Source organism: Hydra vulgaris, chromosome 04 (genome assembly GCF_038396675.1).
Source record: "Hydra vulgaris chromosome 04, alternate assembly HydraT2T_AEP".
Classification (NCBI taxonomy): Eukaryota; Metazoa; Cnidaria; class Hydrozoa; order Anthoathecata; family Hydridae; genus Hydra; species Hydra vulgaris.
The window spans coordinates 44600001-44617500 of NC_088923.1; the positions used below are offsets into that span (position 1 = coordinate 44600001).

General features: G+C 28.4%; 1 protein-coding gene across 1 annotated transcript in view; it reads left to right on the plus strand.

Moving 5' to 3' along the window:
* Positions 1-17500, plus strand: part of LOC100210827 (uncharacterized) — a 53343-nt gene that overhangs the window by 11717 nt on the left and 24126 nt on the right. Inside the window, exons 13-21 of the mRNA XM_065796430.1 lie at positions 12951-12981; positions 13071-13141; positions 13278-13329; positions 14344-14484; positions 14579-14829; positions 15114-15275; positions 15362-15472; positions 15684-15825; positions 16050-16192. Of these exons, the coding sequence (XP_065652502.1) occupies positions 12951-12981; positions 13071-13141; positions 13278-13329; positions 14344-14484; positions 14579-14829; positions 15114-15275; positions 15362-15472; positions 15684-15825; positions 16050-16192 (1104 nt within the window). The remainder of the gene's footprint in view (positions 1-12950; positions 12982-13070; positions 13142-13277; positions 13330-14343; positions 14485-14578; positions 14830-15113; positions 15276-15361; positions 15473-15683; positions 15826-16049; positions 16193-17500) is intronic.

A 17500-nucleotide genomic window follows, 5' to 3' on the forward strand; every position in this document is an offset into this window, starting at 1 on the left:
TTATTAGAATTTATCAGGTACTTCATTATCTGAAAAATATAATCTTACTTTAGATTCAGGTCTTGATGAATGGAAAAAACTCTCCAGTTTATTGGATTTTATTGCATTTCGCCCTAATATCTTTCTAAACCAAACATACCTATTCTCCACTGACTTCTGAAATGATTGGTCTAGCTCTTCTGTAATATATATATTTCTCTCTCTTGATATACTTTTCTGAAATACTTTCTATTTAATCTTTGATATAGAAATATTAAAGAGTGTGGTACTCTTCTTTAAAAACTCAGCAGTGGATATCCAGTTCATTGATTCAAGTTGATGCAGACCAATAATAAAACCTGAACTGACAGTAAAATAAAAATAGACAAGTTTTTCTATCATTAGTTATTTTTTTTCCTAGAGATGAGGTGGGGAGATTGGATAAAATCAAATGTTGCATAAAATTATAATTTTTTTTGTGTATTAATAAAAAAATTAAAATTTGTTTGGTCTAACTGGAAGATTTAAGAAACCTAATATACCTTAGAAAATTTTAGCTGGTTTGTTGGATGTTTTTTATTCATTGAGTGCTTCAGGAGTAGAGATGTGCTGGAACCAGTTTATGCTGAGTCTGATTCTGGATACCCAGAAGAAAATATTGTGTCCAAGTCTGAGTACCCATACTTGGATTCTCAATTCTGCGAAATCTCACTAAATAATGCTGATTATTATGTGCTAATTAAGTTTGCCTAAATATATCAAATTTCTTTTTAATAAAAAACTATATTTACACTCTATGTCACAGGTTCAAATTACGCAAATTAAAGTGTAAACTAGATTTCCATAAACATTCTTTCTCTCTCAGGATTGTTAATTTTTGGAATGATAAAAATATTTTAAGTGAGACACTTCTATATTGAGTCCATACACTAAGCCCAATATATATATTAGGCTTGGTGGTTAATGACTCCATAACACTTTTAGACTTATATCAAGAAGTTTTTTGGTTGATGTTTAAACTAAAAGCAATCCTGTTAATAATATTTCAACATAATTTAAAGTACCACTTAAACAAATAGTTACAGCGCTTAAGGGTAATGTTTATTAAAAATTTCTTTTAAGATACCTGGTGCAAAAAAATAGCTGGTTCTGGGTACTTGAGAAAACAGCCAAATTACCAGGTTCCTGGGTCTAAACTGGGACATAACTATACCTGGCACGTCACTATTCAGAAGTGATAGCAGCCACCATAGATTAGTATACTTTCTTACTTTTTTATACTTTAAGTATACAATATACTTTCTCTTCACAGCTTTTTTTTTTTTTTTTTGGGTAGGACCTCTTTTAGTTAATACTTTTACTATCAGTTAATGCTAAAACAAATCATTATTTTGTTTATTTAAGTGTCAGCAAAAAAACATCTCACACAAGTTGCGTTACATGATATCTTATTTTGTATACTATATGTATACAAAATAAGATATCATGTAGTGGGCATAACTGCATATGGAGGCATCACCATTTTTGAACATTTCCCTATGAAAAATAATCTCAACAAACATACTGTATGTTTAAACAGTTACCCTCCTTTCACATTTTTGTCAAAAAAAGTGCTTATTGTGTTTCTGAGATGTTGTGCATAATATTGCTTATTTTGATAAAGATATTTACATCATATTTTTACAGATCTTTTTTTTTTTGTGGAGTAATCAATATTTGATTTTAGAATTAAACATATGTGTTATCAGCATTGTTTTCTTAAGAAAAAACCATCAGTTTTATTGCTTTCTTATTAGGTTATGTTAACATAACTTAATAACCAAGCAATGAAACTGTATTCTTTCTAAAAAATATCCTCTGGGGACAGAATGGCATAATTTTGATATTTATCATAGTTAGGTAATTATGAATAATTACAATAATTACAATCGCCATATTTAAATGCTTTCATGAAAAATGTTGAATAGAAATAGATTTGTTTTAATAATTTGGAAATTAGATTTCATATTCTCTTGACTAATCTTAATGAGTTTTTGATTAAATTATAAAGTTAAAAGTATAAATTGGTATCTTGTTATAGTTATGCATATCTGATGATGGTTTACACAGTATGCAAACGTGCAACAAAATCATTAGATAAGAAAATGTACCACAAAAAGTTTACCCCCAATAATTAGTGTGAGGGTTTGTGCCCCTATTGTGAGGCACAAACATTGCTGTGCCTCACAAAGTTTAAAAGCAGTTTCATTTTTTTCAAAAGTTTCTTTTTAGTGCAAAAAATGTAAAAATATTATATGCTTAGGTTGTTAGAAAAGTTCGTAAATCTATAAAACTTGATCTATAAAGTTACCACCAGAGAATTAGAAAAAGATTTTTTTAATGTCCCAAAAAAACGGGTTTTTTGGGACACGAATACTTTTAAATATTTTCTACAAAATAGAGTGCTTAATGTTCTTAAAAGAAGTTTTTCTGTAATAGGAGTTTTCTACTGTTACAGAAAAAGTTGTCCATTATACTGTTATTAGTGAATAATTCTTGCTATAAAAAACACCTTATTTGTAATATTTTATCAAGATATTTCATTCTCAAGGAGCTCCTAAATATTTTCTCTAGAATTCAAGTCAGAATGTTTTGCTAAATACTTTTTTAATTGATTTATACATATAACACAGTGCATCATCCTGAATGAAAGTTTTCCTTTCAGATAGACCAAACCATTCTGTCAATTATGGCAACTATCTTTGATTCTGAATATTTTATAACTAGTTTATTATACTCTTGACAATGTATAGTCTTACCACTCCCTTTTCAATTATTATTGATCGAATTATTACTAAGGAGGGATATTAAACAGTTTGATTGATGTAATCTGATTAGTTTTTTTGCCCCTATTTTCTATTTTTGTCTTAAGCCTTCTTCCTTTACATCTGGAAAATACTCTTTTCATTAGTGTTAGAAATACCGGGATCCTGATATTTGGAACTATCTAGAGTTGCTGAAATGCTGGTATTGAAAAAATTGAATATAGTTATTTTTGTATTTAAAATAATTTCACCATTCGAAATAATTTCACCAATATATTGTGATATAGTTTTACTAATATAATGTTAGGTTAGGTGATTTTGAGCTTTTGATGAAGAATATTGCAATTATTCTCCTACAAAAAATGACAAAATACTACAAAAATATATAAAAGAAGAATTCAGGAAAGAATTGTCTCTGGTTTTAGACTCAAGAACATGATGCATAGAGGGCCAGTAGGTAGACAACATGGGAAAAATTTTAGTGTCTAATCTTGAAAACTTGTTTATCTTTAGTTTCTATATTTATTTAGAGAAATCAATTTATAATTTATTTCTATTAAATCCCTTAGGTACAAGGACTCTGAGCATTTGAATAATAAAATTAAAAAAAAAGTTGTTAGAAATAAGTCATTTTAGTGACATCAATGCTGTGTGATATTTCAATAACAACTTCGCTGCCAAAACACAAAATTAGTATATATTATTTTGGAGTATTCAGTGGTAAGAAAAACCATTGCATGGAATAATATTGTTATAGCATGTTATCTCAGTTATACTTTGAAAATCATAGTTCTAATAAAATTAAGAAATGGTGTATATCTGGCTTGCCTAAATCTCATTCATCCAATAAATTTTTTTCTGCTAGTAAGAAATTAAGAGATGATCTTCTAAGATCTTCTAATAAAGTGAGTTGTACTATTGAACTTACAATGTTTAAAGGGAAAGTTCAAACTTTATTATCTCAAAAAATTCATACCAATGCTGTTCAGTGTGTGGTGTCTGTCCAAAAAATATGAATAGTCTTGATATCCTTAATATAGATTATACTCAAAGAGAATTCAAATATGGTCTTTCCAGTCTCCATGCGCAGGTTCCAATTTTTCGAGATTATTTTGCGCAATGCATTTAAAAAAGAAAAAAGAGAGTGGCAAGCAAGATCTAAAGAACACAAGGAAGAGACATCTGTAACTAAACAAAAGATTTGGACTGAATCTATGAGCAAAAATGAACTTTCTGTTTATTTCCCCAAAGGTGGTGGTTCTGGATTAAGCAATGATGGTATTACTTCAAGACATGCTTTTTCAGCATAAGAACAAAAAAGCTGAAATCATCAAAACCTTATATTCAGATTTTACATTATCTTGGCAACACTATCTTCAGGATATGAAATAGACTGCTTAAATTTCAATGATTATTGTTTTGACACTGTTAGACTATATCTGTCCCTTTATCCATGGTATTACACGGCTCAATATGTGCAAAATATATTGATACATGGACATGACATAGTTTAAAGCTATACATTACCCTTAGGACTTATGTTAGAGGAAGCTCATAAAGCTATAAAGCTAAGAAATAAAGACTTCAAATCTTATTGCAAAAATTTCAGCTGAAAAACATTCAGAAGAGAAACAAATTCTGATCTAATCAATAGACTCCTGGTTTTCAGTGATCCTGTTATTTCATGACTGTGTAAATCAACATCACGCTAAAAAATCATAAAAAATTTTCTTCAGATGTTTTTAATTACAATTACTTAAACAATCTTCAAACAATTTAATTGTTCTATAAATTTTTGATGCAATTTAATATTGACAATGTTTTTTTGCATTATTTTTTGTTTTCATTATTGCTAAAGCATTAATTAACTAAATATTTAATAGTTTTTCAAAATAAGTGGGTCAAAAATCTGATAAAATTTATTTAAAAATCAATTTACCTCTTTGTAACTAAGAAAATTATCTGGTAACTAAGCAATTTAAATATCCATAGCAACAAAATAAAAAGTAATCTCTTTTATAGACAGCCTGATCTCATATTGGTACTCTTGCCAAATTTAGCACTCGTAAAATATCTGTTAATACCACAAAATGGTTGTTGCTAAGCAAAATAAAGGTAACCATAGCAACAAAATAAAAAAATAACACCTTCATAAGAAGCACAAACATATTAGTTCTCATGCTAATTTTGATGAATATAGCCCTAATATTAATTTAGTTATGAATTTTGTCCAGTAAAAGTGAATTCTGGCCCACTGTGCGATGGAATAGTTTGTTGTCTATGATAGAATGTTTTATCAAATTAAAAAATTGCATCAAAAAGAAACTAATAGATTTGAAATCACCTATTTTGTTTTCAGATGCTGAGTTTGAAATGTTGTCGGATATCCTTTCAGTTTTACTTCCCATTAAGCTTACAGTTGAAGCAATCTGCCGACAGGATGCAACTTTTTTATCTGCAGTTGCTGCTATTAAATTTATGATGAAATCAATAATTGACTATACATGTTCAATAAGTTATGAATTAAAAGCAGCTTTAAAAGTATGTATTCTTTAAGGACAAATAGAAATTTCAAGTGTTTTGTAATACTTACACAATAAAAACTGCAATGAAAATTTAAGCAATGATGAAGCCAATAAAGATTATGAATTATTTCTGATCATTACCAAAGTTGCAATCGCAAAGGTTATTGTTCTACAGATACAGCATTTGAGTGTATCCAGGTTGCTTTATAAAGCTGCACCTGTAGCAACAACATCTACTTTAGCCAACGTTTCAAATCCAGTTCCGAGTTCAATCCCCACCACGTCCCTGATAGTACTGCGCTCAACTTGTTTCTCCGCGCAGCAGCCTTGTTTATCAAGGTTCGTGTTTCAGAGTTGTAGAGTTGAGAGAGTGTTATAACCACTATTAAGTAGCCTCCTCATCTGTAGTGGCCTTCTTGGCCTTGAGGAGGTGAAAGACAAAAAAAAAAAAAAATAGTATAATATTCAATGTCGATGATGATAAAGATGATCAAAGAAATGAAATATCTCTGACTTTACAAGAAAAGTTGGAGTGCACAATATTATAAAAAATTAGCACCAGATTATTTGAGAGTGGAATTGACCAAAACAAAAAAGATCTCGCACGCTCAATAAAAAAATAAAAAATATCGTTTTTTGAGACAAATGGCATAACTTTATGGCAAATGCTTATCTTTAGTGTATATTTATTTGCTTAGTATTCAACTGATCAGTGTAGAATCAGAGAGAGCTTTTTCAGCAGCTGGCTTAATCTGCACCAGAATTTGGTCAAGGATGGGAGATAATTTGCTTAAAAATCTATGTTTTCAAAGGTCTTATATCAACAATTTTATTGTTGTATTTATTAAGTATTACAATTCTCCAACAATTTTATTGTTGTATTTATTAAGTATTACAATTCTCCAGAAAACAGATGTCTGTTTATTACTGCTAGAAATCATTGTAAAAAGGTTTTGTCTAACGTCAAAGCCCGCTATTCTCGGGTCATGAAATCTTGTATCTTATCTCAAAAATTAGGCTCTTGTGACTTCTGGAGAATCTTTAATAGTATCAATAATAAGGGCAAATCTGTAATTCCACCTCTTGTATGGTTTAGATTTTGTCACCTCACCTAAAGACAAAGCTGAATTGTTTGCTAAAAACTTTTCATCAATATCATCTCTTGATTTCACTAGTTGCGTTCTACCTGATATTGCCAACAAACAGGTTGATCCATTGCTTGACATTCATATCACTCCAGATTCTGTATCTAAAATGATTTCCTGCCTAGACTCTCCTACAGCTTGTGGCCTGGACAATATACCTGTTATTGTCTTGCAGATGTGTTCTCCGGAGCTGTCGTCTATACTCTCAAAACTATTCAACAAGTGCTTATCAGAGTCTTGTTTTCCAGCCTGCTGGAAAGCGGCATCTGTTATCCCTATCTTCTAAAATTCTGGAGAGCGATCTGATTTGTCTAACTACCGTTCCATAAGTCTTCTTCCTATCATAAGCAAGGTTTTTGAATCTTTAATTTAACAAACATTTAATCTCTCATCTTGAATCTAATAACTTACTTTCTGACCATCAATATATATTTCGATCTTCTCCTTCTACAGCTGATTTGCTAACAGTAATAACCGATAGGTTTTATCGTGCATTAGATAAAGGTGGAGAGGTTAAGGCCATCGCTCTTGACATTTCAAAAGCTTTTGATAACGTTTCAGATGCTGGTCTTTTCCATAAGCTTTCTTCTTATGGTGTATCTGGCAACATCTTTAAGATTATTGTCTCCTTCTTTTCCAATCGTAGCATAAAAGTTGTCCTCGATGGACGGTACTCTTCTTCTTATTCTGTAACTTCAGGGGTTCCTCAAGGTTCTATCCTTGGCCCTATACTCTTTTTAATTTACATTAACGATCTTCCAGATATTCTCACATCTAAGGTGGCATTGTTTGCTGATGATACTACCATTTATTCTTGTCGTGATAAGAAACCAACACTCTCTGATTGCTTGGAGGGGGCATTTGAGCTTGAAAAGGATCTCACTTCTGCTACAGCATGCAGCTCACAGTGGCTGGTGAACTTCAATACAGATAAAACTCAATTTTTTTCAGCCAATCGTTATTGCAATAATTTAGATCTTCCTATATTTATGAATGGTGATGTACTCGATGAGTCATCTACTCTTCATCTTCTAGGATTAACTCTTACTTCCAATCTTTCTTGGAAACCATATATCAAATCAGTTGCAAAATTAGCATCTGCTAAGGTTGCATCTTTTTATCGAGCTCGTCACTTTCTTACTTCGGATTCCATTCTCTATCTCTATAAATCTCAAATCCGGCCTTGTATGGAATACTGTTGCCATATCTGGGGCGGATTTTCTAACGATGCCCTTTCTCTTTTAGACAAGGTGCAAGCATTGTGAACATAGTTGGACCTGCTCTTGCAGCCAACCTCCAACCATTATCACATCGTTGTAATGTTGCTTCTCTTTCTCTTTTCTACAAATACTATAATGGGTACTGCTCTAAAGAGCTAGCGTCTCTTGTACCATCTACTAAAATTCATTCTCGTGTTACTCATCATTCAATAAAGTCTCATCCTTTTTCTGTAACTGTTCCCAAGTGCTCCAAAAATGCTTATTCGTCTAGTTTTTTTCCTCGAACCTCAGCTTTTTGGAATTCCCTTCCTTCAATCTTGTTTTCCTGATTCATATAATTTGCAATCCTTTAAGTCGTCCGTCAATCTTTATCTTGCTCTACAATCTTCATCTTTTTTTCTTCCAGTAACTTCCAACTTTAATTATTGGCTGCTTGCAGCCTTGTTGGAAGCGAAGATGTTTAAAAAAAAATAAAAAAATAAAAAAAAATAACCAACTGCAGAAAAAGTAGAGCCTTAGAATTTTATGTTTTCTTACTTTTCTTATGAATAATATATAACTAACATTTTGCTGAATTTTTATTTTTTATTTTTTATTCTTTAAATTAATAAATTTATTTTTTAATTCAATTCTTACATTGCCAAATCATTTCATAATGAAATTATTTATTCATTCATATTATAGGAAAAATAATAATGCCAGTATTAATAACAGACCCCCGGGATTACCAATTTTCAATACCATAATACCAGTGTTGAATTTTTGGTCGGGTATTCCCAACCCTACCCTTCACTAAACAATACCTGAGAACATTATACAAGGAATGTTTAGTACATCACTTAAAGTTTGATGTAAGAAGGTGAATATTTTTTAATTAATAATAAATCTAAATTTTTTTTACCCATTTTTAGTTGCTTTTAGTAAAATTCCAGTATTTTTTTTTGTCTTTTATGTTTTTTTGTGCTTTTGTGTGATTTGGGCTTCTTAGCTGGACATTGGAACTGTAACCTCGAGCAGGCAACTTTGAGTTATTTTCTTTGACATTTTGGCACCAGGTTGCTTCAACTTTTCAGTTAATGGATTATTGGTGACTTTTTTTATATTCTAGGACATTCTTGCTTAGTATTTTTTACCATGCAGTGTAAGGAATCCCTTTATTCCACATTTACCAAATCTCTTTGATGTCAAGTTCTCCTTAATAGTTTTTTTTTTGTACATTTTATTCAAAAACTTATGAAATACCACATCTTCTGGCTATTTTTTCATTGAGAAAATTGATTTTTTTATTTTTTATTTTTGAAAATCCAAAGGGTCCCTCCAGGGGGTAAAAGGGGCAATTTTTTTAGCGTTTTGTACCATTTTTAAAACAGTTTGGAGGAAGTCTTAACATTAAAATTTTATTATATTAATCTAAATAAAACAGGTTCTGTTCTCCAAAAAAAAAAAAAAACTTCTAAAAACTGTTTTAAAAAATCCTAAATTCAGGGTTTTTTGGATTTCATAAACCCAAAAATATTAAAAAATATTTTTTTGAAATTCATATTAGTAGGTTTATTTTCGATTAAGTTTTTGATGCAGTACTATATTAAATTCACTTGTATTCAGCTACAGGGTTTATTCTAGGAAATAATAAAAAGAGAGGGCCTGGGAATGAATAATAAGGGAATGATTAAATATTTTTTGTAATGAAATATTCAAAATCAAATGGTTTTTTCTGAAACTAAAAAAAAAAAAATCTATAAAACTACAAAAACTTTAAATCCAAAGTAAAATTTGTTTTAAATTGAAATACAGTAATCCTAGTAAATTTATGATCATCTTTATTACAGATATCTATTACTAACAAAGCAATTTTTCAAATTAAAAACATTAAAAATTTGTTTAACAAAAAAATATAAAATAAAAAACCAGAATTTTTTTCTGCTAGCAGCATTTTCATAATCGATTTTTTTCTGCTTTTTCTGTTTTTCTTATAATCATTTGAAAAGAGAAGGGTGTCCTGCCGTTTCTTCTCAGAATATGCTCTGTTTATTAAATCTTGAACTAATTTTACCGCCCTCTCAGAGCAGTCATTAACAACATAAAGTCCAATTACTGTTGCTCTAAATTTAAGATAAAAATCATTGAATTTCCAAAATTCTGGTGGTTTTTTTATCTATTGAGTTTCTGCTTTTCCATTTCTAAGCATATCAAAAACTAGACACAACTTGTCTGTTATTAATGCAGCTAAACTAGGAGGCTCATCTTTACTCAAGTTAAGGCTTTTTAATATAGCTTGGTCCATTATTTGGTGCTCCAAAGGGAAATTTTCATTTGGACATATTTGTAAACTATACAGTTTCTTGGCCATATCACCGTGTTCCCTACATTCTTCATCTGCTAGGGCAAAAACTACCAAAGTGGGATCCAAATACCAAGTATGTCTGAGAATAGAGCTCGCAACAGCTTGGGAGCCAAGTAAATTCCATTCCTCAAACCTTTTCATTTGCCTGTAAGCTTTCATATCCTAATAAATAGTATTAAAAAACATTTTGAATCATTTTAATCAATAACAAGCTTTCTAACCTCTCAATAAAATATTAAAAGACCATATGCCTATGCTGGTGCTAAAGAGCTTAACTCTGCTTTTAGAAACCACTCTGTATAGAAAAGAGAAATGAATAAAACCATACCAGTTATTTCTTCTTTTTCTTTGTTAGTCAGGTTTGGGATTTCATTCATTGAAAGATACAACTTTAAATAGTATAAACCTTTTCCCATGAATCTTGAATGGTGAACTGGTCCCGGTAAATGGAATTTAAACCTATTTGACAATAGAACCATTAAAGTAAGTTCAGCTAGCTCATGGTATACTTTTCTAACATTTCCATCCTAATAAATTTTTAATGTATTTTTAATTTGTTACAATTGTTTCTTTTAAATATTTAGAATAAATAGACGTTAACAAAATAAAAATTATAATAGCACTTTTTTAAAGGTCTTTAGATTGATCACATTTGTACAAAACTGAATAGCAGCTAATTTTTGAACATATATCCTTGTTCCAGGTGGTCTTATTATTCTTTTCAGCTCCTTAGTTTCAGTATCTATACAGTTTTTTAGAAGTTTAAATAGTTTGTTTTCTGGACCAGAAGTTTCGCTGCTAGGGTAAATCTTCCAGAAATGAGTTATGTGTTGCTCAATTACATGATGTCTACATGCAATCAGCAACAATGGGCGTTGAATCTGTTTATCCCATGCCAGTACTTTGCCATTTTCCTGTATTTGCTGGAATTGAGTCGAAGCAGAGATATTTCACTTTTTCTCCTAATCCAAAAAACTCCATTAATTCAAAAATAGCTTGCTTTTAATAAGACCTTGAATTAGACTCTATTGGAGGCATGCCAAGTAGTTCTGTTTTCCAATCAATCTATACCAAAACTGCAATTCTATATTTTTTTAATTGCTTCCTTCCATCAATTCATTTACTATTTTTCCATCAAAGTGTATTGTCATTAGTGAATCTGATGATACTACACTGTTTTTTATATATATTCCCTTATTTCTGTTGCTCCGGCAGATATTATTTTCTCTGCAGCTCTATAAGATGTGGATTTAGAGCACTTAATGTTTGCTACAGAACCACCAGCCATAGCAATAACACTACTAATCAAAGCTGTATGTTAGTTGGGTGTTATACCCTCTCCCACTACTATATAATCGGTAGACTGAAGTATATTCTTAGGAAGAAGAACAGAATTTTGAGTATTACGAATCTCATTAAAATCAAAGTTGATATCTGTTTTCTGGCCTAAATCGTTGTTAGTGTAATTAGAAGAACTTAGATAATATTAACCATTATTATTTAACTCTGCGGATAGCTCTTTTTCTAAATTTGATTTGCTTCTTTTATTTCTTCTTATGCTCATATCTTTTATCTTTTTCTCCAAGACTTCCTTCCCTTTCCCAAAGCTGGCCTTTTAAGAAAGCAATATCTTCTTCCTTGTCTTTCACTTTTCTCATTTTATCTTTTAATATTTCCTCAAACATAACATGAGAATGTTCTCCAATCCAAAATACTTTATTCATTTGTTTTTCAAATAAATATCTTTTTTTTACTTCAGCAAGATTTGTTCTTTTTCTTTTATCTTTTAATTTCACCCAGTCCTTTAACAATTTCTCAACTTTATTCCTTTAAAAATAATATTTGTTTGTATAAAGGTTTATGGATTAAACTGATTTAGAGTTCAATGATAAAACTTACCTTAGCTTCTGTATTGTAATCACTTTAAATCCACTATGGATCCAAGGATCCATTAGTTTAGATAGTATGCAGCAGTCAGACTGATCAACTGGGCAGTTAGGTATGAAAGAGGAAATTTTGTTAGGACAACCTTCTAAGCACTTCACTTTTGCTTCACATTTTGATTTTCGTAGAAAGAGATAATATTGAATTATCTCTTTAGCAATTGCAAATTTCTTTGCTGAAAGTTTTATGATAAATTTTTTAACTAAAAATGTTTCATCCAATCTATTACTTCTAAATTTTTTTTCTGTGGCATTTTAATAATTTTTTTATTTTTAATCTGAAAAACAATGTTTTATATAACATATATTTCAATAAAACATTATTTACTGAATAGATTTAACATTTTATTTAAAAAAATATATAAATAAGTACAGTGTAAAAATATTTGTTTTTGTTATATATTTATAAATTTTAGGGTTTTTTAAAACAGTTTTTAGAATTTTTTTTTTTTGAGAATAGAGCCCGTTTTATTTAGATTAATTTTGAGAATAGAGCCCGTTTTGTTTAGATTAATTAGGTCTTTACAAACAGAAATATGAAACAAAAAATTTGACAATTTTAATGTTAAGACTTTAGTTATATATATATTTATATATTTTTTTTTGCTTCTGCCTAATATATATATGTGTGTATATATATATATATATATATATATATTTATTGTCTAATATATATATATATATATATATATATATATATATATATATATATATGTATATATATATATATATATATATATATATATATATATATATATATATATATATATATATATATATATATATATATATATATATATATATATATATATATATATATATATATATATATACACACACATTATAAAGCAAAACTAAATATTATTTTCTATTTTGATGGAATCATTAAATAGTATCCAATAAAAAATAGTTATTAAACAAAGTAATTAGTTGATAAAATGATCAGCGAGTGTTACTATAATTTATCTTGTTTTATATTTTCTTTATTAGGAGAATAGAAGTTCGCCACTAAATTTAAATGGTATTTTTTTTCCTCTATTTTTTGAAGATTATCCAACAAAGTAAATTAGTTTATAATTTGTACAATTCTCTAACAATATTTATATTAAGCGCAACCTTATGAGAGCAAGCCTGAAAATGATTTTTCGAAACAAGTCATTTTTGATGATGATCAATTGGAAGTAAGTTTTTATCCAGACTTTTTAATTTTTTGAATCCATTTTAATAAAACCTGTTAGTTGTTGAAAATAGATAGTTTATAGAAAATCTTTTTGTTTGCTTGGATAGTTACTTTTTATCTTTACTTTTTTAACTCAGAAGCAGCCATTGCAAGAAGATGAACAAGATACAAATGATGATACATTTTCCGGTGAGTGTCATATTTTTTTATGGCTATGTAAACTATATTAAGACATTTAATAGATTATTTGTTTATGTTGATTTTTTAAAGCTCAACTAAATATGAAAAGTTGATGTTCAGATTAATATACTTTGATTTTCATTAGTATAAATGCTTTTAAAAGATATTTTGATAAAATAGATCCATTAATAATTAGGCCAAAATAAAAAAAATAAAAATATATATATATATATATATATATATATATATATATATATATATATATATATTTGAGTGTATGTGTGTGTGTGAGTATGTTAAACAATATTTCTAACAGCATGAAAGTTTGCCGTGAAGCTTTAGAATAGTTATTGATTTAACAAATTTTGTTTATAGTTTAATTGACCTTAATTTTTTATTTAGCTAATTTAAAAATCTGAAATCTTGTATACATTTGATTGAAACAATAACCAACATAATCTTCAAATAAAATATAATAAAAATATTTAAATATTAGGAATAAAAGAATTTGCATTATTTTACATAACAGTAGTATTTACATTATTTTTTATAACAATGTACCTTATTTTACATAAAAATAGAATGTACCTTATTTTACATAAAAGTACAATGTGCATATTTTAACAATAAAATGATTAATAATACAAATTACAAATTTTAAGATATTAAGATTAAAGTTTTTCGAATTTCAAACACAAATAAGCAAATACAGTTAATATTTTGATCTTACAGTCTTTTTATATCTACATTGCAATTTGATCCTATATAGTTATATTCAGTTTTTAAATTCTGTTTAATTCACATTGGGTTATTTTTTTTTATTAATAAAGTTGAATTTGTATATTATATTATTCATTGTCATAAGTTTGTTAACAAGTTTAAAATGGTTTTTTGTTAAGTTTATAAAATGCTGATGTTTTATAAATTAAAAAATTAGTTTATACCATTTGATACATTTGTATTCCTCCCCCTTTCCTCCCCTATCCTCTTTGATAATAATATAAAATTGTGTTTACTCACTAGAGCGTAAAATCAGTTTGGCTCCGTTATCTGATGAAAAAGATCTACCATGGGCAATGTATAAGGACATCATAAACAGTAATGAAGAAGGAGATGATGAATTAGATATTCCTGAAGAACCTGAATCTGATGATGAAATATATAGTACATTTTACAAATTTTATTGATAATAAAATATTTTAAAACTACAAATAAATTAATTTTCAGGCATAATCAATTTCAAAGCCTCTTTTTTAAGATCCAACAATCAATAATGGCATAACAGATCTTTATGATGTGTTAGTATCTATGGATGCAAAAGAGAGCCAATTAAACATAAAAACACAGCCACTTTTTCAATCAGATCTACAAAAACAAAACATGAAGGATATCACTGAGTTAAAAAAAAGTTTAGCAGAAGAGGAGATCAAAGTTTACCTTGATGAGTTTGAACAACGTGTTGAGCAGGAGATTTTAATGATTGGGAATATATCTTTTAAAGAAATTCAGGTGTTTCTTTTTTATTTTTTTACTTATAAAATTATTTTAAATAGTTAAAAAAAAATTTTAACTTAATATATAATTTTTATGATGAATTTTTTTTCTGAAAAAAAGTTTAAAGCAAAAATTTCATATAACATTTTTTATAAAAAATAACACAAACTGAGTACTAATTAAAGGAATGTAAAGTAACAAGAATAAAAAAAAGAATTATCTAAGATTTCTATTTGCTTTCTAGGTTACTCTGTATGTTTTTAATTGCTTATTTTTTTTAAATTTCATGATTTTTAAAGGAGGAAGAAACAAGGCTGAGAAAAGAGCATATTACATTCCAACAGTTGCAAGTGAGGGTTCAAAGACAACGACAAGAAGAAATATCAAAAGCTATGGAGCGTGCCAAAAAATATGTTTTGAGTAAATATAAAGAAAAGCAAAAAGAAATACGAATGAGAGAGGTAAAATTCAAATATAAGCAACAAAATAATAAAGTTGCCTTGATTTTTTTTTTGGCAATAATAAAATATTTTGCAAATAATGTTAGGAACATCTGATGCAAAAAGACCGCAGTTATAAAAGTGAAATTCATCGCGCTTTTAGGCGTTCAGAAAGTCAGCTCAAAAAAGCATTAAAAGTTAGAAAAGCTGAAGTGAAAGTATGTAATTTATGTAATTTTTAATTTACCTATTAGTATGAGTTAATTCAAGCTTGTAACAGAATAACATAACTTAAGCTTTTATGTGTACATGATCACGACCTCAGATTTTTGTGTGGCTTAAGAATTTGTGGATTAAATGTTTTTATGTAGCTTAATAACATGTGAATTTTCTATAAAATTTTGAATGCAACTTGTTTAAAATATGTAGACAATGTATGGTGACCTCACATTTGCAGATGGTCAGTATGGCGGAAGCAAAGGTAGAAGGTGGAAAATAGACTGGGATCAAGCTCCACAACCAATTCAAGTTAGAATAAAATGTTTGAGAGGAGTAAAGGATAAATTGCCATGTAGGTGTTTTACTAAAACAATTGAGAATAATTTTGAAAGGCAGTTATTATTTAACTGTCTTTCATTTTGTCATTGTAATTTGTAATTTGATTATTTATTTGATTCTATTTTTTTGTACTAATAATTTTTAGGTAGAGCAAATGTAATAGTTTAACATGTGTAAGTATATAAATAGGAATTATATTTAATTAATACTTATTTTTTATTAAAATCACTCTAAAAGGTAGTCGCTATGTATTAATGATATCTTTGTACAATCGTCTTGGTGGTAATGTTATGAAATGGTCAAATTTGAAAGGGCAGCAATGGGGAGGAGCTACTCTACCTATTTTTCATGGTGGTGAATTTTTTAACACTGAAATGAAGGTGTAATTATTAAAAGTTTTTTTTTTATTAATAGGTGATTTTTTAAATAAGGTTGTTAATAAATTAATTTTTCCTCTTTATACTGTCAAATTAGAAACAAATTTTTTTTTTATTTTGTTTATTTATTAAGAACCATTCATAAAAATTTTGTCTGGACCGAACTAATTTCAAGTGTTCCTTTCCAGGCAACAATTATTCCAGTTAGTCTTTTCCAGAGATAACTTTCATTTTGGTTAAAGTGGTTTTTAACAATCATACTGAATAAAAGAAGCAAAAATACAAAACTTAAAAAAAAATTGCAAAATACAGAGCCATTTCCAAAGCAATAACAATAAACCAGACAGTTTTTTAAAAGAAATTAAAAATTTAATTTTTACACTTTTAAATAACTGATGTAAATATTGATGTAAAATAATTAAATAACTGTTGTCAATGTAATATATGTTGTTAACTGTATATATGTTGTATATGTATAGTAATGGACTAATTGTGAAATGTAGCTTCTCCACTGACAGCCTTTCATGATGCACAGGACAGATGATTTTGAAATGCCTACTTCATGACTAGCTTGCTGCAAAGACTTTTATGGACTTCGTTAAAACATTTCCAGTAATCTTTCTTTTTTCGTGGGGCTTGACGATGTGCATAATCTTTCGTAACGGTTCTTATGGATGTCCTGAACAGTTCCATGAGCTTCAAACTTATCTCTTATTTGAGTGATGGTAACTTGTGTAGGTGGTTCTTTGTTAAACTCCCTCTTAAATTGTCTTTGCACTTCTACTGCATTTTCATACTTCCAGTAGCATTTTAGAACAAATTTCCTTTCTTCAAATTCAAGTCTGTCTGCCGTCACTCGGTTTAATGGGTGCAGTCTGTAAAAAAGAAGAAATAACGTAGTTTTCACGGTGGTAAATTTTTTAACACTGAAATGAAGGTGTAGTTATTGAAAGTTTTTTTTTTATTAATAGGTGATTTTTTAAATAAGGTTGTTAATAAATTAATTTTTCCTCTTTATACTGTCAAATTAGAAACAAATTGTTAAAAAAAAGTTAGAAAGAAAGACTTTTTGCAAGATAGCTTTAAAAAGGCATTTTTTTTGTTTTACTTGTTTTAGTATTCATATTTTTTGTCTGGAGGAAATAAAAAGAATAATGGTCCTGATAAAAACATACCGTAAAGGGGCCAGGCATATTTGTAGCTACGCTGCTGCTTTTTGCTTCTTTTATTCATTGTGGTTGTTGTTAACAATCACTCTAACCAAAATAAAAAAATTTATTTATTTATTTTGTTTATTTATTAAGAACCATT